This window comes from Astatotilapia calliptera, chromosome 17, assembly GCF_964374335.1.
Source record: "Astatotilapia calliptera chromosome 17, fAstCal68.1, whole genome shotgun sequence".
In the NCBI taxonomy this organism is placed as follows: domain Eukaryota; kingdom Metazoa; phylum Chordata; class Actinopteri; order Cichliformes; family Cichlidae; genus Astatotilapia; species Astatotilapia calliptera.
Window position 1 is genome coordinate 26,019,661 of NC_137438.1, and position 20,910 is coordinate 26,040,570.

The following is a 20,910-nucleotide window of genomic DNA, read 5'->3' on the forward strand; positions in this document are numbered from 1 at the left end:
TATCTTTGTTATTGCTGTAATAACTGTAAAGATTAAATATAACTTCAAATATGAATACCTGTGGGACTAAGTGCACCATGGCTATAAATGAAAATCAGTTAAAACATTCAACTTTTGTTATGGCACAACCAATCCTGAGCCAGTGCTGTAGGACCTAAAAACTGCAGTTCCTGTCACGGCCACTTGAGGCTGCCTTTGATTAAAGATAGTACCGTATTAAAATCTCTTTAGTCTACATACCTTTCCTCTGTTTATTGATATAATTAATATTAAAATTAAGTAAAGAACAGTCTAAAGCATGAATGTCAAACTTATTTTACATCAGGGGCCACATAGAGCACACTTTGATCTCAAGTTTATCTCCACATTAAAATCACTGTGATTTCTTAATATAAGGAAAAGTGTGATTTCAACAGCACATCTCAGTTTTTGTACATGATAAAGAAATAATGCTCTATTTAATGAAATAAATTAGTCAGCATGGCTCTTTGGGCTTAAATTGGAAGAAAAATGTTTTGAAGTTACAGAAAAAGTTTTGATAGCTCATTTCGCAGACTGCCCTGTAATTATAAAACAACGTTTTTGTTAAATATTTTTCTGTTTGTTCTTTATTTCACTGTGGACGCATTGTAAAGGCAGTAGGCAGAATTAAAGTCTTTGCTAGGCTAATTTTGGCCCTCAGGCCACATGTTTGACACCACTGGTCTAAAGAGTCAGTTCAGTTGTTTCATTTAGTTTAGTTTATTTGAGGTCTCTCTAAGTAGAGTCATAAAGTCAGTTAGTTCACATTAGCTTACATTTAATACCAGAAAGCCCCTTCTTACTGGATCAGCAAAGGATACAGATGCTAAATCCCTGATTTCATTAAATTAAGCAAGAGCTTATGAATTCAAAATTGAATTTTTTAGAGAAAAAGTGTCTCGTTTGTTCTCTTAAATCTACATCACTTACATTAGCATGTGCCTCTCATTGTTTATCCTTATTTTCTAGCACGGCTGTGGGAACTTCATCCGGGTGGTGCAGCCTTATAACAGGACTCATCTGTTCATGTGTGGCAGTGGAGCGTATAGTCCCGTCTGTGTGTATGTCAACAGGGGCCGCAGACCAGAGGTGGGTATAAATGAAGGAAGCACTTCATTAGAAAAGCAAACTCATGAAGGAATAAATGTTTTGGGGGAGCACCGAGTAGGTGATCATTGCAACTGGCACTGTAACAGCTGTTACAGATTAAAATTCTCATTGTGCAGAGTGATTATACACAGACATGATCTCAAGAGTGGAAAAATAAAATAAAGTCTAGCACTCTCGTACATCTGTAAATATATTGTAAATGACTGGGTTGTAATGGTGCACAAGTGAGGCTAAGGACACTTTGTAAAGTTTATGGAAGTTTTGGTTTCTCTGTTATTTCCAAAACAAGCTTGTGTCAACTATGTTGAGCAAATATAATTAAAATGATGTAATTTATTTAGCTCCTGAAAACTTTAGTCGACTGTTAATACAATGCGTGATGAGTGAAATTAGTGTGAGTACTAGCACACAGAGAAAATAAGCGAATCTTATTCACTGTGTGACAGTAATCATAAAAAATGCCTCAAGAGGTCTGTTTACCCCTTTTTTGCAATAAATCAAATTATGTACAATTATTTAGAGGTTTGAACCCAACATGACATGTTTTTGACTGATTGCTATAATAACATGAAAATTGAATTTTCCTTGTATTACTGACTGTTGGAATGAGAACAGCAAAATTCAGAATCGCTAAGTGCGGAAAATACATTAAGCTGATGTCAATTGGTGCATGAGAAAAATGGCTATAATCATACCACAACATTGTTTTCGCAGATCTCCTAGGAGTTGGAAGTGTCAACATATGGTTAAAAAAAACTTACATCTCAAAACATTTTTGAGCACAGTTTTCATGTAGTCAATTTGATGCCACATGAGAGCAGAGATGCTAAGGCTGAGAGAGAGAAAATTGAGGTCTAGTGTCAAGGATGGATGGCTGTATTCTGAGCTCTAATCTCCAGCCACACAGCCCTGAAAGTAAGAGCGGGGAAGCCCTCCAGGAGAAAAGTGCTCACCGAGCGAGCAGCGTTCAGCCACAGACCGTCAGCTGCTGCCAAACACTAATAAGCAGAGCGAGAGAGCTGCAAACCAGGCTCCTTCCTCACCGCGGGGCCTTTTGTCATTTGGGGTTTTTGTTTGACAGGCAGACTGCTATGTTTGCAACTTCTGAACTCAAACATGTCAGTGTCTCAAAGAAAGTGATCTGTTAAGTGTAACAAGCTGTTGTAGTGGGAAGCTGACAGTGAGCTCTCATCATGGACCTTTGCTCTAGGTTGTGAACGCGCTGCAGCCTGTTGAATGGATCTAACGAGATTTTTTTGCACGTGTTAGTGTTTTTCGGCCTTAGTTTTTCAAGTACTCCTAAAACACATTGTGAATTACATACTGCGATAAATGTCAGTCTTAGTCGGGGAAATAATCTTTTATTTAGTCTTTAAATCTTTATATGGTGTCGTAAGTCTGCTTTTTCACGAGTGCACATAGCATATTTTGAGGTATAAGCATTTTTTATTTGTTGAAAAAAAAATTACTTTATAGATCTCCTTCTAATAAAAGGAAAAAAACAATCTGAACTTAATATCAAATAATTTGTGGATGATGAACTGCACGTTTATCCCTTCATCTTTGTGCAAATTTTTTGGAACAACGCTGCTTAACAAAGGTCAATGAGCCAAATGAATTACAAATAAATAAGACATTTTTTCAGATGAGAGGGGCTTTAAAATTAATAAGATGGCTATTTTTTGCAGTGTAGAGGTTAATGACAGGACCTGCCAGATGGAGTCTATCCACTTCCAGAACCTCTTGGCGAACAGGCATATTTTCCTGGAATAACAGTGCTTAGCTGACGTCATCCCCATTCAAGGAAGCTGCACCATCGCCATGGGCATGATCTAAATAAGATGGGACAGGAAGTGCTATAATTTACCTAGGTTGCTGCGGTGCTTGGACTGTCCAGTCTGCCGCAAGGAGGCTGTTGAAACTTGGCAGCATTTCCGCCTGAGAAGAGGAGTTGGCTGTCCAACAAATAAGCAGGGAAATTCCTCCTCTTCTCCTCCCAAACGGAATGTTCTTTTACTATCCCACATGGAGCAGTTAAGGTAGACCAGGGCAGGACAGCCTCTGTGTCTCCTTAAAGGAGGCTCTGAGCAGGGCTACTCTGTGGGACGCAAAATACACTGTTGCACTCAAATATTCAGTTTTATAGCGGTAGAGAGCACAAGACAGAAGAACGTATCATATAAAACTGTCTCCAAAATGTCTGACTTCCTCTTTTTCTCTGTGGCAGGAACAAGTATTTCACATTGACTCCAGGACAGAGTCAGGAAAAGGGAGGTGCTCCTTCAATCCACAAGTGAATACAGTCTCTGTCATGCTCAGTAGGTGCCTCAATCGCTATCTACTATTTTCTTGTTTTTTTATAAAACCCCTGAAAACAACATTATTTTTCACCACAAAATTACATTTCCTTTGTTTTGGAGTGAACTTTTTGAAGCAAAAACAAGAGTATGCATAAGCCACTAGATTTAAAAGATGGCCACTCTGACCTTTTGCCTGGGAAATCTTTTTCTATACCTTTGTTGTGACGTGACGACCAAAGACAGGCTCATTTCGTATGCAGCCGTATGACTATGGTTTACACCCTAAGTTATAATCTGCATTGTTATTTATTTGGCTGTAAATGAAGTTCAAGAGTCCTTGATAAACATTTTACTTAGGCAATAAATCAAATGAGCCTTGAACAAATGAACAAATAGAAGTTATACGATGGAAGGTACTTTGAAACTGGCGTCACTTTTTCAAACAGGAGGCTAGCTCATAGAGGCTAGCAAGTATTGAACAAATAATATCAACAATAGATAATTAGTCTCCAAAAGCTAATCAAGATTAGCTAATTTGTCTCCAAACGTTGATTCTGTTCATCTGGACGTAGCGTTTTAAGTGGGGGAAATATTTTGATCACTAGTTGTTGATCAATGGTCATGAGAATTTGCATAATTATGATGAAGAAACTGACCTCCCAGCCCATTGTTCCTTCAGTGGTGCTAGTTTCAGTCATTATGCAAATGTACTGTTTATAAGGTTGGTGTGCATACCCAACCTTTCTTTAAAGTTTCTATATACATGGCTATGTGCCATGTCACTTGCACACTGCTAAAGTTAGCAGCGTGTCTTCTGACCTCAAACGTCAGTTTGCCATGGGCAGTGTTGGGGACGTTACTCAAATAAAGTAATGTATTTCACATTACTCATCATTTTACTTTCAAAGTAATTCGGCTGGAGGAATTAATTGTTACACTACTTGTTACATTACTTTTTTGTTATTTCATAAAATGACCCAAAATGCATTATACATAATTACCAGTTAACCAATTGGGCTACACTCAAACACACCAAAACAAATGACTGCCCTAAAGAGGACACGCAGTTTCTTTAGTTTTTTCCTATAAAACAAAGCGGCCATCAAAAGCAAGATGAAAACCAGCCCAAAGAGACTTTAAAATGAACACCACAGTGATTCTACTTTAGAAACATGAACAGGCAAAAACAGATTGTTACCTGTTAAAGACGTGATGCGCCTGTATGAGGATGCTCTCTGTGCAGGTGCTTTCAAAGAGCTGATATAATGTGGTTGTTTATATCCAGAATGCAGTTTGCACAATATGAAATGCAATAAAAATAAAATTTTCCTTTTATGAAAAATGGGTCTACGAATTCAAACAAACATTGTAGCCTACACCTTCTCACTAGAAAAGTGAAGTGAATTAAAATTGTAGTTTAATTTTAATACACAAGAAATCCCCAGGTTAATACTTCAGTCAAGTCAGGCTAAACCCATCCCTTTCTCCAGTTCTCCTTCCTTTGATCTCTGATTGGCCGAGGGGTGTTTGGTTGCTGTTGACATGTCTAAAGGCGAAACAGTCCACCCTCAGCTCTGCTTTCTGACACCTGAGTATTGCCATGTCAGCAGCAGCTTTGCCAGCCAGTGAGCGATGTCAGAGATCACCGGGAGGGAGCCAGAGGGAAGGGTGCAGAATAATCCAAAGCCAGGGTCAAAGGCAGTGCTGTGAAAGCAGTGATGCAGCACGCGGAGCCCCTAAAGATCTGAGGCAGTGTCTGGGCTCAATAAAAAGCTGTGTTTCATTTCCAAATCCTCATGTTTTGGACCCTGTGTCGCTGTCTGAGTACTGTCAACACTCACCCCTTAGCTAGCTGGCTTGGATACGGGCCACATACCCTTAATCCTCCCCTAACTTGCCCCACATCCTCCAAAACATATGGTCCGAAACTGATAGACGATTAAGTGAGAGAAAAGGAATGCTAAAAAGCATGAAGCAGCTGTGAGGAACATGCTTATTAACAGCAGGACACACGCAGAGTGTAAGTGCCGTTAGTGCTATAGGCGTTTGGGTTTGAGTTCATTCTCAAAAAATAATAATGGTATAAATATATTACCAAAGCATCTGAATGTACCAAAGTCATGCAAGGCTCTATGTGTATTGTGGTAATGTTTTCAGGATTGTTGTGTGGGAATGTTGTTGATTGGGCTTGTGTGCATTCTTCTAGATCAGGAGCTGTTCTCAGGCATGTACATTGACTTCATGGGGACAGATGCTGCCATCTTCAGGAGCCTAACCAAGAGAAATGCAGTGCGGACAGATCAGCACAACTCTAAGTGGCTTAGTGGTGAGCACATGTCAGAGCTTCTATGTAAAGTATGAATTCACACAAATAAGATCTAGAAGGCCTCTTACCTTTTTTACTGTTTCACTCAGAGCCCATTTTCATCGACGCCCACCTCATACCAGATGGAACAGACCCCAATGACTCCAAATTGTATTTTTTCTTCCGCGAGAGGCTAACAGATAACAGTGGAAATACTAAGAATATCCACACCATGGTGGCCAGAGTGTGTCCGGTAAGTCCCTTTTGCTTTCGCCAAAATAAACCAGCACAGTTTCTTTTGTGTTTTTGCGTTGCTATGTGCGGCTTTTGTCGGCAGAATGATATTGGCGGACAGCGCAGCCTGGTCAATAAATGGACCACCTTTCTTAAAGCCAGGATGGTTTGTTCAGTTGTGGAGGAGGATGGCACGGAAACCCATTTTGATGAACTTGGTGAGTTAAACAGAAGAACATACTTGCAGCAATGCACCCTGTTATTATCAATGTATTACTTTTGACACATCATTTTCATGCTCGGGGTCTTCATGGTCTGCGGACCAAGTTTAAACAAATTTTACTGTTTGAAAAATATAATGCCGAGAACCAAAGAGATTGCTAATTTCCAAAAGCTTGCTATTTATGTTCCAAGGTTTCAAACAGATTGCTTTCTCCATAAACAATCCCGGGAACGTCCCATGTTTGGTCTGGATAAGAATTTCAGCCGTTTGTCCAGTTTCAAAACAATTGTTCTGTTGCTTTTGGTTACCTGGTATTCAACTATAAGCACATCCAGGACTTTCTTCGCCTTAGCCTCAAATTTCAAACATCAGCACGTAGCATTTGAGACCCAGACTCCATCTGTCAACATGTACATTTATCAGGCATTCATCTCTCTTTGGCCTTTTTATCTGTAGGATGATGTGAAATGAGATTTGGGGAATTTGCTGAAGGTATTAAACTGGAAGGTGTGTGCTTTTCTCTTTGTGTGTTTTCCCTTATAGAAAGTGTGTTTTTGCTGGAAACGGATCTGCCCAAGGGCCTGTTGGTGTTTGGCGTGTTCACTTCCACAAGGTAAGGCCGATGAAGCCAACTGTAACATTCCTGTAGGCCTCAGAGGTATGGTAATCATTCAGGGGATATCAGCAGATGGGGATGTGCTTGTCAAAGGGCCACTTACATATAAATATCATGTGTCACGTGGCAGAACAGCTTATTCAGATGATGAACTATCAATTACAGTGTCCTGGTGGTTTGGCCATATGGTATTCCTTGATTTTCTTTCCTCAAGATCCTCTGCAGCATTGTGCCATGTTGCAGACCAAGTGCGAGGGATACATTTATAGCACATGTGAATGTTAGAATTCATATGACATGATGTTGTTGGATGTCTTCCATAAGCATACTCTGTAGGATTGTTGAGTGCACAAAGAATTTAGTTACTGCATTTTTTAAATAGCTGAAACCCAGCCATGGTTTTTAGCAACTAGATAAACACACATTATAAAAAAAATCTGAGAAAAATATTGGAAGACAATAGCCTGATATCACAGAGTATTTTTATAATATCAGAAATTTAAGAAATAACATAAAACAACATAAAAATCTTTAGATATTTATGTAATTTTTGAAATCCTGGTAATTATTTTTTTTCATTTCATTTCATAGCCACAGTATGGTATATATGTCTAACATTTCAGCATTCAGGGTAGCACAGTGGTGCACTATTGCCTCACAGCAAGAAGATCTTGAGTTCATTTGTCCAATGTGGAGGTTATATGTATGTTTTACACTGTCAGCACCTCTGTGACCTTAAAATAGATGAGCAGAAGAGGATGGATGGATTAAAAAAGCATTAAAATTCATTTAAAGCTAATTATGGAATTTTTAATGAAATACAAAGTTAAAGACAGTTTCAGATATGTACAAGGAGTTCAGGAGTGTAGGATCATTAGGTTTGTGTTTAAGTTGTTAAAATGGGCCCAAAAAGAACTAAAAAAAAGAACAAAAAGAAATAAAATACACTGCAGGAAGGAAGAAAGTTGACCAACAAAAGTCAACGAAGGCAAAAACTGTGAAAATGAATTATAGAAACCAAAACAATGAACACATACATGGCCCAGGGGACCTCAGTAAGTGAAAGAGAGGAAAAGACATGGATGACATAATAGGAAAGAAAATACTAAAAAACACAAAGAAAGAGGATTAAGGAAAAAATCCATGAGCTTCTGTGGTAACTGAAAAAATGTTCTCAACAAACTGATTACTGAAACTGCTCTCCTCCAGCAGAAAGCACAGCCAGCAGGGCAACAAGGCAAATTTGGAAGTTTGAAAAAGTGATCACTCGATACTTCTGGTCAGATCTTTAATTGGGTCTGTTTGTTTAACCAAGTGTGACACTCTCACAACCCTCGATCCACTTGTTACCTCAGGATTGTAGAGCCTGCAGTAGTGTCTCCTGGCTCAAAAAAAAAACAGCCAAACTAAACACTGAGGTCCTCGAGGTCTCTGAGCTCTGTGTTATTCCTGCTTTCTTCCTCCCTCTCTCCACTTTGCACAATACGCTTCTGTTCGCCTTTTCAACAAAGCCTCTTTTATGTGTTAAGCAGTGTGGTTTTAAATGGCTGAGCCAAACCACATCAGACCATCGAGGAGGAAATAGGTGAGCTGTTGTCAGCGGAGCGTGACAGCAAGTTCACCCAGGCTCAACTCAGAAAAGGAGACCTTAATAAACAACCTCAGAATATTTCATCTGGGAGGGTCTTGAGATGGTGAATACTGGTTCCTGTTGCAGTGTCTCACCCAGGTTGTGCATGTCGTTTCAGCTCCGTGTTTAAAGGCTCAGCAGTGTGCGTGTACAACATGGCGGACATTCTCACAGTCTTCAACGGGCCCTTCGCTCATAGAGAAGGGCCCAACTTTCAGTGGATTGCATTCCAGGGGCGCATCCCCTACCCAAGGCCTGGAACTGTAAGTTACATTTAGGCCAGACAGTCATTTTTTATTGCTTTTTCATGATATGATAAGATAACCGATAATTACTAACATATGAGCGTATGATCATATTGTTTTATATTCTAAATAACATTTCCAAACAATTTAAAGCCATTAAACAATAAGTAAGGTATTTTCTCTGCAGCAGGACTTGCAATACTATTTTCTGTTTATTTAAATTTTCATTAATTGATAAAAAGAAAAAGAACTTGTGGAAATGAATGAATGAGATTTTGTTTTTGCACTGTTCAAACCCGCCCTATGTTTCTGCAGTGTCCTGGTGGAGCCTTCACACCTGACATTCAGACAACAAAGGAGTTCCCAGATGATGTGGTGACCTTTGTCCGCAACCATCCTGTAATGTTTAACGCCATCTATCCGGTGGGGAGGAGACCCCTGGTGGTTCGTACGAATGCTGATTATAAATACACGGCAGTGGCTGTGGACCAGGTCATGGCCGCTGACGGCAACTACCAGGTGCTCTTCCTTGGCACAGGTACGCGTTCTGCAGTTCAGATACAGAAACACTTTAAATATGGTTTTTGTACACATGTGACAAAAACAATATGACTGCATTCTACAGGCCTCAGCTTTCTGGTATTAGTTCTGGTATTTAAAAAATACCTTAGGCAGGTGTCTCATGCAGAATATTTCCGATAGATGTAATTTTGTGTTGAAATACGATAGAATAGTCCTTTATTGTCATTGTTCGTGCAACAAAGAACAAATATTTCGTAGCTCTTCAGCTGTTTTGACAGCAAAAGACAAAAAGAGACTATACTATAAAGATAACAGAGCTAAAGGTCAACAGAGCTTTAGGGAGCGAAGAGGGGCTTACTGGTTACTGCCAATGGGGAGAAACTGGGTTTTTTTTTTATCTGTTAGTTTTGGACCTGATTGAGCTTAATCTTTTCCTCAGAGGCTGATGTCTGGGGTGGGTGTGGTCCATTATAATACAACTAGCTTTCTTTTACAGTCAGCTGTTGTAAACACAACCAAAGGAAGGTCTTATTTATATTAGACGATAATACACTCTGCTGCCCTCACCACTTGTTTCAGATCTTTCCTGTTTCCTGCTGTGCAACAGCAGGTCAGAAGGTTCTCTACTGCTGACCAGTAGAGGGTCAGCTCAGCAGGTGATGAGGGAGGTGAGTGTGCTTTAACTTCCTTAAGAAGTTAAGCCCCTCTCTGGCTTTTTCCACCTGATGAGAAGATGCACGAGGTCCAAGTGAGGTCAACAAAGCCCTGGTAGTAGAGGCATAATAGTCCAGGTATTACAGGATGGGTGTTTTGCCTCTTAAAGAGCAGTGGGATGCATTTTTCTTTGTTTCTTCACACAAAAAAATATAAAAACGAACCAGCCAGACTACCAGCATCTCAATATTTTAATTTTACTAGCTCATTTAAATATATTTAATTGAAGTGAGATCAATGTTTGCGGTGCAAAGACGCTGTGTATAAAATAAATACAAACTGGATTCCATATAAGACCTACATCATGGCATCAGCACATTCAAATATAGCCATCGTCTTTTCCGAAGACTGTGGCACCACCATATTCCTGTTCTAGGAAGGTGAGCTTTAAGTGCTACTATAAATTCATTTACAATGACATGCAGTACACAGAGGCTGATAGTGACATTTTCTTTCTGAACAGGTTATTGCTTGGAAACTCAATGACACAGCTGGTTATCAGATACACAGATAAGCTGGAGTACTTGTGTTGTTGCCACTCAGCTCAAACAGGTCAACATGGCGCTGCATGCAGTATAAATCAGTGCACAGATAGATCAGAGCAAAAGATAAAGTCCATTAAAAGTAGATTTTTTTCCATTACATAAGGAAGGAGGATCTATAATGGATTGCCACTTTTTTAGAAAGTCGCTACCTCCTGAGTATAAGGTTAAATGAGGGACACCATTGTAAAACATCACTTAAATGTCAAGTCATTGAAAATGCTAGAATGGCTTGCACTTGCAGAAATAATTTTTATGAACAAATTATGCTATAAAAAAAAGGCCTGACAGAAAAAAATGTAATGCTAAAAGTTGCATGTGATCATTGAGATAAAGCAGAGTAACATGTGATTATTTTCTCATCAGCCTAAATGTATGATCAACACTTTTCTCATTTTCAACCCATTGACCCACGTGATAACAGTATTATCATGGTGGTGCTACCGTTTTATGGCGCTGCGTGAGTACAAAAGGCTGAGGAAGTGGTGGGCTGATATTTACAGACAACAACATGAATGCCATAAGCAGATATACCAAAATACTGGCTGACAAGATGACACCCAGTCTCCAGAAACCTGTCATGTATCACAAATATTCCAATGATCCAAACCTCACTGACAAAGTAAAAAAAGTGAAAAATGCCAGACCCATTAAATCGTTACATCTATGCTGTCGGTGCATCATACGTGCAAAACCTTCTGAAACCCTACACTGCAGCCTATACCATAATCTAACACTAATATGTGAAACATAAAGTTTGGTAACAATATCAGTCGCTTACATTAGCTGCATAGGCTCTACATAGTTTTGCTGCAGAAGTATAACTTAAGCATTCGAAGTGATGCAGTTCCAAAACGGTTCTACAGTTCTGATTTAGTTGACATGCAATATTGTGCAACAGCTTGCTGTGTAGTGAATATTTGTCGAATATATGCCAGTGTGTTTCTGTGCTTAAAAACACCAGATTTAGATAATAGAAAAATGTGTGTTTGTTAGCAGAAGTGCGTGTGCATTCATGCTTGTAATTGTCCACGTGTGAACATTGGCATTCAGCAAACTGCTCTGGGAGTCTCTCGCCCAGCTGCCGGTGTTTATCGAGCAGCCTCTCCTTTCTGTTCCTCCTGCCTTGATTTTTGAAGAGTAGCCAGTGCCGCGTACCCATATCTGCTCCTGAAATGGCGCTTTGTCTCAAGGATGGGGGAGACGGTCTTATCAGGCATTTCCAGGAGCTGTTACTGTACCCCCTCCTCCTCCTCCTCCTCCCTGCTCTGCTGCTCAAATTCCCAGGCCAAAAGAGCCATACTGATGAGGATAGAGCTGCATTTTGCCCTTTTTGTGGTCCTTGACCTGCCTTAAGAGCTTCCATTCCCACTCCTGTCACAGCTGATTTTGTTTTTGGAAACTGGTCATGGCTATCATGCCTAATTCAAAAGCAAACATGGGCAAAGACAAACAGACTGCTGGTGGAGCTGGTGGGGTTTTTTCCACCAGCAGTCGTGTTCTGCTTTTACTGATGCCTCACAACTCTAGAGGTTCATTGCTGCGTAGCCGTATCTGTTTCACACGGTAGTTAAATGCATGTGTGTGGTTGGAACTCATGAGACGTGTGCTTTTTTGCCCTTCAGACAAAGGTACAATACAGAAGGTGATTGTGCTACCCAGCAACCATTCCCTGCATGACGATCTGATCCTGGAGGAGCTGGAAGTGTTTAAGGTCTGCTCTGTATTTCTTCCTTCTCTCTTTTTTTTTCTCTTTCACTTTAATCCCCTTTCTCCCCTTAAATCAAAGGCAGGGACTGGGAGGAGGATGTGTTTGGCCACTACACAAAGACCAAGGGCAGACAGACAAAAGGCAGGGTGGCATTTGCGAGATGGATGTTCTGTAGTGCAGAGCAGTGTAGAGTGATGAGAAACATGCTAGCATACTCCAAGTCTGGAAGTCACCCTCAAGTGAACCTTTGCATATGTTGCTTTATCTTAGGTGATAGACCTGTGATCAGAAGAAAAAGTCTCCTTTGATCTTTCTACCAAATGGTGCCACACATAGACTTCAATCTAAAGAGATTTGTCTCTTTAGAAGACATAATTTATTTCTCAGGCTACTAAAGACATCTGTCCAGAGTTATTCTAGACCAGGGGTAGGCAACTCCGGGCCTCGAGTGCCAGTGTCCTGCAGGTTTTTAGATGTGTCCTTGATCCAACACAGCTGATTCAGATGGCTAAATTACCTCAACACCTCCTCAACATAACTTGAAATTCTCCAGAGGCCTGCTAATGAACTAATCATTTGATTTAGGTGTGTTGACCCAGGGTGATATCTAAAACCTGCAGGACCCCGGCACTCGAGGCCTGGAGTTGCCTACCCCTGTTCTAGACTGATTTGTGCTTTTTTGCACCAGCATTGCAGTCCTTGTGATTATGTTTGCTTTGCAAGCTCTTTTTTAAGATCAAGAGGTGTCTTGAAGTCTATAAAGTTAATATCATAAATATCAACATCTGTAAAGTAAATATCAGGTTATTAGGTCTTATGAAGGGATGAATCCCAATTTTCGTTTTTTTTGGTTCACCCCATCATAAATATGTAGGGAAGACGTCAGGCAAGAGGTACAACAGTTAGTCTACTGCCATTGGCAAATGAGGGTGGAGGCTCTTTCATGACTGATTGTTGGCTTCTTATCTTATCATAATTGATGGAAATATAAATGCAGAGAGTATGCATTAATAATACCATCTGGGAAGCAGATGGCAACAGCTTTATCTTCCAGCATGAACACAATCACAAACATACTGCCATTACAGCAAAAGGATACCTGGATAGAAAAACATACAATAGAAAACTATCAGTCATGGACTGGCCTCCCCAAAGCCCTGACTTCCTTCAGCATTATTGAAGCAGTGTGGGATCATCATAACACAGAATAGAAACAAAAGCAGTCAACATCCAACGAAGAGCTTTGAGGTTCCTTCAAGACGCCTGGAGAACTATTCCTGTAGAACACTCTATAGGCAATAGCTTCATAGGGCCTGATTTATTTTGGACTGTATTTCATGAAACAAGAACTCTGAGAGCGCCCATTCTTTGCTATATAATTACCATAAAGTCTGGTATTTGTTTTCTCATCTAAGTGTTGTGAATTAAAATGTATATTTTCCAGAAAGTTCTACGTTTATTTCATCAACACACAAACTCTGAACTTTGTTTTTGTCTTTGCTGTTTTTCAGAATAAGGCTCCTGTTACAAACTTAAGAATATCCTCTAAAAAAGTAAGCATTCTGAATATGTTATGTATGCATCTGCTTATCTTAAGTGCACTTATATTGTTTAAAAACATTCACTGTCCAAGGCCACTACGTAATGCATTCAACAGTAATCTCCTGTGCGTGATAAGCCTCCCAAAGGCACGGAAATAATAAGCCGTTTTTTTTTTTTCTTGCGCCCTGCCTCATTTTCCTGTCAGCCGGCCACTTATTAAGACAAACAGGGCTGCTGACATTTGAACTGTTTATTTTGCAGCAACAGCTGTACGCCAGCTCGGAGTTCGGGGTCTCGCAGGTCTCCCTGCACCGTTGTCAGGCTTACGGCTCAGCTTGCGCTGACTGCTGCCTCGCCAGAGACCCCTACTGTGCCTGGGATGGACTGAGCTGCTCCCGCTTCTACCCCACTGGCAAAAGGTAGACAAACGTTTCCAGTTTGAGGGTTTATAGCTACAGTTTCCTGCTAGTATTAAATTTAATTGTACCCAGTGAGGATTGCTTTCTTGTATTGCATGAAAAAACATTCTGCAAGCCCCCAAACAAATTATTCAGTGGTAATAAGCACTGATAGGTGTTGACAGGAAACCCATTCATGGAGGCAAAACTTTCACGAGTCTTAAATAAACATTAGCGACTTTTACATTTTTCAATATTAAACACTATTTTTGTTCACTTTGATTATACTTAACATTTTGCAATTTGCAGGATTATTACAGTGAGGTTTACAGTAGCCAGTGAAGTTACAGCAAATATCAAACCAATCGACTTTCCAAAGCATGGGAAGCAACTGATGTGCTATACGTTAAACTGGAATAGAACGTTTTGCTCAAAACTTGTGAAGGCCAAAAGATCACATGACTGCAATCCTTCAGTGCACACTTCTGTGTTAGCCAGATTCCACTTTTGTAGTTTCCCTTCCGGCGCCTAGACATAACACAGACGAGGAGGTATGAGCGACACCTCGCCTCTGCTCCGGTGTCTCTCTGGTTCCTTTAAGGACCAGCTGCCTGTCTCCGGACAGTTCAGTCAGACGCAGGCCAAATTTAGTTTGGTCGTAGAACAAAAGGCGCGTCTCTGTTTTTCTGCAGAGAATGTCTCTGAAATGTGTCAGCTGTTTACTTGCTTTTTTCCTCAAGCTGTTATATATGAGTGTTCTACACCGAGTGGAAGAACATGGTCAGATTTTCCTCATATTGTTTTGGCAGCGACTGCTTCTTCCACCATTTCAATATGACAGACGGACGGTTGTTATGATTGTGTATTTTATTTTGTAAGCCATCGACCAAGTTTTTTTCCCTCCTTCTTTCAGGAGAAGCAGAAGGCAGGATATTATGCATGGAAATCCACTCACTCAGTGTAGAGGATTCAATTTAAAAGGTAATTAAAGTTCCGGAAATATCCTTTTAAAGGTAACAATGGCTCAAGGCATCCTGATTAATGTGAAAGATTCAAAACAGAGCTAAAAGAGGTTTAGTTATTAGACTAATATTTGTATAGGTGGCCAGAAACATGACTCTTCATGAATGCTAATGCTGTTTTGATAAACTGGATTTGTAAGTTTTCTTCCCTAATGTAAGTTCATTTGAGGTTTACACACAGCCTGTGCCTGCACATATTTCTGTGTGTGTTCTGCTAGCATTTAGGCCTATTTTTGAGTTCATACTCCAGACTTCATTCTTCATGAATATATATCCAGTCCACTAGCAGGTGCGGTTTAATGAGAGGAGAGAATCGGCTCCCCAGAGTGTTCAATTTCCATGAACAGTTTACTTTACTAAATTAACACGAGCGTGGGGAACCAGCCATATGGCCATTACCGCTAATTAGTCGCAACCCTGTCATACACCCGACTGAGTGATGAACCGTTTAGATAGGAGAAAAATGACACAGTTAATAAGTGAATTGGTTTGATACGTCAAAGTGTATATTGTTAGTGGAAAATGAAGTCTGGGGTGGGGTTCGGTTGTGCCGCAGGTGTCAGACTAAGCTTTGAGTCAACATCTCGCTCTCACTGTTGAGGCTTGAGACAGATTTGAGTCCATCTGTGCTCTTTGTGTCTGTCAGCAAATGACGTATGAATTGCCTTTCTTGACCCTGTGCATGTGTCTGCCTGTGTCTGCGTGTGTGTCTTTGTGTCTGTTAGCCTACAGGAACGCAGTGGAGATGACACAGTACGGCGTAAAAAACAACACCACTTTTCTGGAGTGTCTTCCCAAGTCTCCTCAGGCGTCTATTCGCTGGCTGATTCAGCGAGACAATGACAGAAGAAAAGAGGTCTGTTTGACATTTAAAGCACTTTAATGCATTCATAATTCCATTAACATTGACCTCCAAGAGGTCAATGTTACGGCCCACTTTAGCTGCAGAATTTAACAAGATAAACCCTTCACGATGCAAGCGATTTGATTAGATGTCCTGTTGTCAGCCCGTAGGGGGTTGCTCCAGTGTTTGGTTAAATATTACAGCAAAGATTAAACATGTCGTAACAATCCAGTGAGCTCATATGAGTTATCAGGATGTGCACTGCCTGAGGAATGACACTCTTAATGCTTATTGGCAGGGGAGCATCGTAATAAGTGTTGATACAGATCAAACATGATATGGGCCTTTACTAATGGCTCGACACACTCAATGCTCAGTGGGGAAACATTTTGCAAATGTTTGACGGCACTTAAATAGAGGGAGCATTTTAAAAGGCAGCGAAAGTTTAAACAAAGCTGGGCATGATGAAAACACATCTTTTATGCATTTAGCTCTCACCTCTGTCGAGCAGGGTTGCATGGGGGAGGGGGGGGGGATCTTAAAATAAATCACTTCAGTTTTATGATGTGTAATCACTGGAGCCTTTTCCAAATTGAGGCCAGACTGATTTGGAAGTAGTATGCTGTATGCAGTGGTAAGCTATAAGGACGAGTCTCATGAAGCTTCAAGCGCTTCAAGCACATATATCTAAAATACCTGTCATTGCAGTGACTCCCTGGCAACCTCTAGTCCCTAGGGAAAAATGTGTGTTCCCTAATTGGTTGGCAAGTGGTTGGTGTAGGTTGCTGCCTGTCACTTGGTGAAATCGATTGCAAGGAGAGCACTGCCCCCAAAACTCCCTTATTAGTGCATTGATCGCACAGATTGCCACAGTGGCTTGTAGTTTGCATGGAAGGCCTTGTCTGCAAACACTTGCTAACTAACCTCTGAGTTATAGTTAAACTTCTAACAGTGCGAACCACATCTGAATCAGAGAATGTCCGCCTTCAAATTAAAGGTTGTTCCTTACTGCTGTAACAACACCTTTTTAAATGTAGCAGCTTTTGCTATGAAGACAAATAGTCTTTGTTTCCACTTTAAGTCACACTCTTCACAGTTTTGTTACTGCTTAGCAAGTAGTTGGCAGGGGTTTACAGACAAGTAAGAAGCATTCTATATAAAGTACAGGCAATGACATCAATATCCTGGTGACCAAAGCATTTGCAATGAAGTTTAAGTCTTTAACTTTAACTTTCAGGTGGCCAAACCAACACTTAAACTTCCCACAGCTCTTAAATTAACATTTCAGGCGTACTTTTAGTCATTATTGACTATAATTTTGAGCAGTAAACACATATAAAATTTGGGGTACTTCAATTTTTTTTAGAAAAAAAATATACATTCACAGTTTGCTGTCTTCCGATCTTCTAATCAGTAATCATGAATAACTGAGACTTGAATGTCCTAGTCAAGTCTCGCCACTCGCCATCCCTCTTGATAGCACCAAGATATTTATTACAGGCATTTATTTAGCCAGTGGATAAAAGCACATGCATAAATGAATAAACATGTTTCCTAATTTGACTTTTGAGGGTGTGACAAGTCATACAACGGTCATCCTTGCCATTGCACAATTTTCTGACAGGCTTCTTATCAGGATTTCTTAAGAGTCTCTCTCCTATAATGTCTCCAGTCATGCAATAAATCTGTGCCCTACGTTATTGAGTGACAAATTAAAGTAAAAAATAACCATACTAGAGGAATAAACAACGGTCTTACAAGCAATAGTCCCTTTATTAATGTTAAAAATGTTAGTCTTCTCATAGGTGTTCATTAGCTGATTGCAAAGAGTCCTTATCCTGGCGGTGCACCATAATTTTGCTGTACATTCTTGAATAACGACAATAAAGAATCTTATCTTATTAATCATTAAGTGATCCCTTAAATCTGCATTTTTTAGCCAGGATTTTTGTTGCATATTTTTGCAGGTTAAGCTGAGTGACCGCGTCCTCTCCACCGAGCACGGCCTCCTCATCCGCTCTGTGCAGCTGTCCGACCAGGGTCTTTACTACTGCCTGACCTCCGAGAATGGCTTTAAACGCACTGTCGCCAAAATCCGTTTGCATGTGCTGAGTGAAGCCATGGTGAGCATGCTGACAGACAAGCAGCAGTCGCCTTGGGCATGGACCAGCTCTTTGCACCCCAAGGTCCTTTTGGCAGCCTTCAGTCCCGCAGAGAACCTGGCAGTGCAACAATACTGCAAAGAGAGAAAGGAGCTCAAGAACCTCCAACAGAGGCAGCAGCAGCAGCCATCGGAGCCGCCCGGACCTCTCAGAGGGGATTTGGCCAAACTGAAACCATTGCTGGACCGGAGGAAGAGCCGCAATAGACGCAATCACCCAGAGGACTGACAGAAGGAGCTTGCAGCTGCAAAAACAGACATGCACAACTTCCTATAGTCCCCACAAAACAGTTACAGATCCCCATATTCCAACTTTCATCTCAACCTCAGAGCTCCGTAGTTGATAGACATTAGAGGGAGAAGCATGGGGAAATGTTATATAGCAATATGTCCTTTTTTTTGCATGAGGTACTGTGACCAGAAGGCTGTGACATGAGCCATTCTTTTTTTTTCACAGTCACAACACAAATCAAAGCAGCCCTATTATGACTGCCACTAAAAATCTGTTGTCTCTGCTGACATTGCTAACCATAATACATGTCAGGTCGCCGCTATATTTTAAAGCGGGAGTAGAATTTGAACTAGTTGGACAACAGCTCACAGTCAATTTGTGCTTCTTGAAAGAAGAGGAAAGTCATTTAAAAAGCTCGTGTTAAATGGAGCTGTTTGAAAAGGGACAAACAATAGGCAGATGCATGTTTATTAGATGCTACTCCTTTTTGAATATTTTATTTTTTAACTAACCAAACGATTAAATTATGGGACACTCTACAGGACTTTGAGAATATATGTAGTTAGCATACTGTTTACAAAAACAATGGTCATGCTAAGAGCCCACGGCAATAAAAAGTGTGGTGTTGAAGGGACGAAAGTTAAAACTCTATTAGTTCAAAGGCCAAGCTTTACGTCCAGTGCTGATGCTACCCAAATGGCAATTCTTGTTGCATACATGTCGTCTATATTTATTCCTACTACTCAGATGTACATGTGCTGTATGAATATGTGCCTCATGTTTAATCTGCATATTGTATCATAATTCTCTCATTTCCAACACAGACGCATGTTCATAGAAGGTGTCTTAAATCCTCGCCTCGGTTAGATTTTAGCAACCAAGCTAGCAGATACGCACATTTTAATTAGTGTAAAACTACGCAGCTGCTGAAACACGACAGTATCCGTTATTGGATCCACATTTTCTGAGCTATCTCCAGCAACTTGGACATACTTTTAATTCAGAAGTAGTAATTGTCAGTGAGGTAGTCTGTGATTTAGAGCCTTCAACATATGTGAAAAGCCAATTTTTTCCTCCTAAGCATAGTTAATGTAGATAGCGATTATTTGTTGCTTGTGTACAGAGCTTTTTGTTGTTGTTTCTCTGTTTGTTTGGATGTTTCATTCTTTTAATTTAATGTCGTGCCAGGTATTGTGTTTTAAATGTGTATATAATTTCAACATATTTCGCCAACTAACTGCGACTGTCTGCAAATTGTAGAGGCATACAGTATTATTTTGATTTTGAGAAAAAGACTTTCTAGCGTTCTCTCGTACAGATCTCTCCAGCATCATGTCAACAGTGTAATTTTAGTCCTATGAAAAATATGTATTTCTATTTATTAATGTCATGGTAGCCTGAATAAATTTGTTCAGATCACTCCCAGTTTTACCAACAAATCTTAGTGTTTACTGTACAACCACAGCACAAGACAAACTTCTAATGGTCCTGTACATTTTTAATACTACAGTACTGTACAAAAGTTGGCAACGGGTCTGAATTTTACATTTTTGGTTCAAAGTGTATCAGTATGTACAGAAAAAGGTACAACAATGAGTGTGAGCAGCCATCCATTAAACATGGTGGAGGCTCTGTCATTGTTTGGGGGTCTGGATTTCAGCTTGTGGTACTGGAGGTCTTGTGAAAATTAATGGAATTATGAATGCATTAAAGTGCCATCACATTTTGATTCACTATGCAATAGTATACCTGGATAGAAAAACACAATAAAATGCCAACAGTCATGGATTAGCAAGAAAACTTTCAAGTAGGACTCCATGCTTTCTTTTTCAAAAGTTTCCACTCCTGTACCAGTTTGAAGGCTTTGTCTGAGTGGACAAAATTGCTCGCCTGAGGATTTAGTAGGGAGATTGAAATTAAATTTTTGTTGAGCCTCTGGTGTGTAACCCTGTGGACTCCACTGAAAACTGCAATTTAGTCTCTGGGTAGTAGCTGGATACCAAATATCATCACCAGTATTCACTGATGCTTATTTCAAAGATTTGGACAGCCTGACACAGACGTTAAGTTTCACTTTCAATTTAAAGTTCACGGTGAAATCACATGAAACACTCATGCAAGTGGATATAAGAGTAGATCCAAGAGTGATGTAAGCGTAGCAAAAGCACTAACAGCACTGTACTTCACAAACAGACAACATTAAAAGTTGCCAAATATTTAGATCATACCTGGACATGGAAACTTAAGAGGATTCAGACTTTCAAACAGGCCTTGTACACCAAATCTCAAATATAAGTGCAAAGAGACTTGCCTTTTTTTAATCTCAATAAAACGCTTTACAGTATAAGTGACAAGCAAGATTCGTGTGGAACAGCAGACTCAAAGACACCCATAGGACCCTGCAGAGGGTCATTTAAAACTACTAAAGAGTGGCAGAAATACTGTTTTCCTACCAAGCAATCACAAGTTCCATTCACAACCAGAGTATAGTGATCCCACCAGCTTTATTTTATCACTCTGTCTGATTTATAGGCCACT

At 40.2% G+C, this 20,910-nt stretch overlaps 1 protein-coding gene across 5 annotated transcripts in view; it reads left to right on the forward strand.

Moving 5' to 3' along the window:
- sema3c (sema domain, immunoglobulin domain (Ig), short basic domain, secreted, (semaphorin) 3C) overlaps window positions 1–19,791 on the forward strand; it is a 49,628-nt gene extending 29,837 nt beyond the window's left edge. For 4 of the 5 annotated variants that reach the window (XM_080292091.1, XM_080292090.1, XM_080292092.1 and 1 more), the window contains exons 5-17: window positions 991–1,110; window positions 3,359–3,449; window positions 5,638–5,757; window positions 5,847–6,188; window positions 6,737–6,806; window positions 8,558–8,702; window positions 9,000–9,222; window positions 12,088–12,176; window positions 13,685–13,726; window positions 13,977–14,134; window positions 15,027–15,094; window positions 15,861–15,991; window positions 17,947–19,791. In XM_080292091.1, the coding sequence (XP_080148217.1) occupies window positions 991–1,110; window positions 3,359–3,449; window positions 5,638–5,757; window positions 5,847–6,188; window positions 6,737–6,806; window positions 8,558–8,702; window positions 9,000–9,222; window positions 12,088–12,176; window positions 13,685–13,726; window positions 13,977–14,134; window positions 15,027–15,094; window positions 15,861–15,991; window positions 17,947–18,369 (2,022 nt within the window). In that variant the 3' untranslated portion in view covers window positions 18,370–19,791. The remainder of the gene's footprint in view (window positions 1–990; window positions 1,111–3,358; window positions 3,450–5,637; window positions 5,758–5,846; window positions 6,189–6,736; window positions 6,807–8,557; window positions 8,703–8,999; window positions 9,223–12,087; window positions 12,177–13,684; window positions 13,727–13,976; window positions 14,135–15,026; window positions 15,095–15,860; window positions 15,992–17,946) is intronic. The other variant, XM_026146468.2, reaches the window with a different exon arrangement.
- Window positions 19,792–20,910: the final 1,119 nt, after the last annotated feature.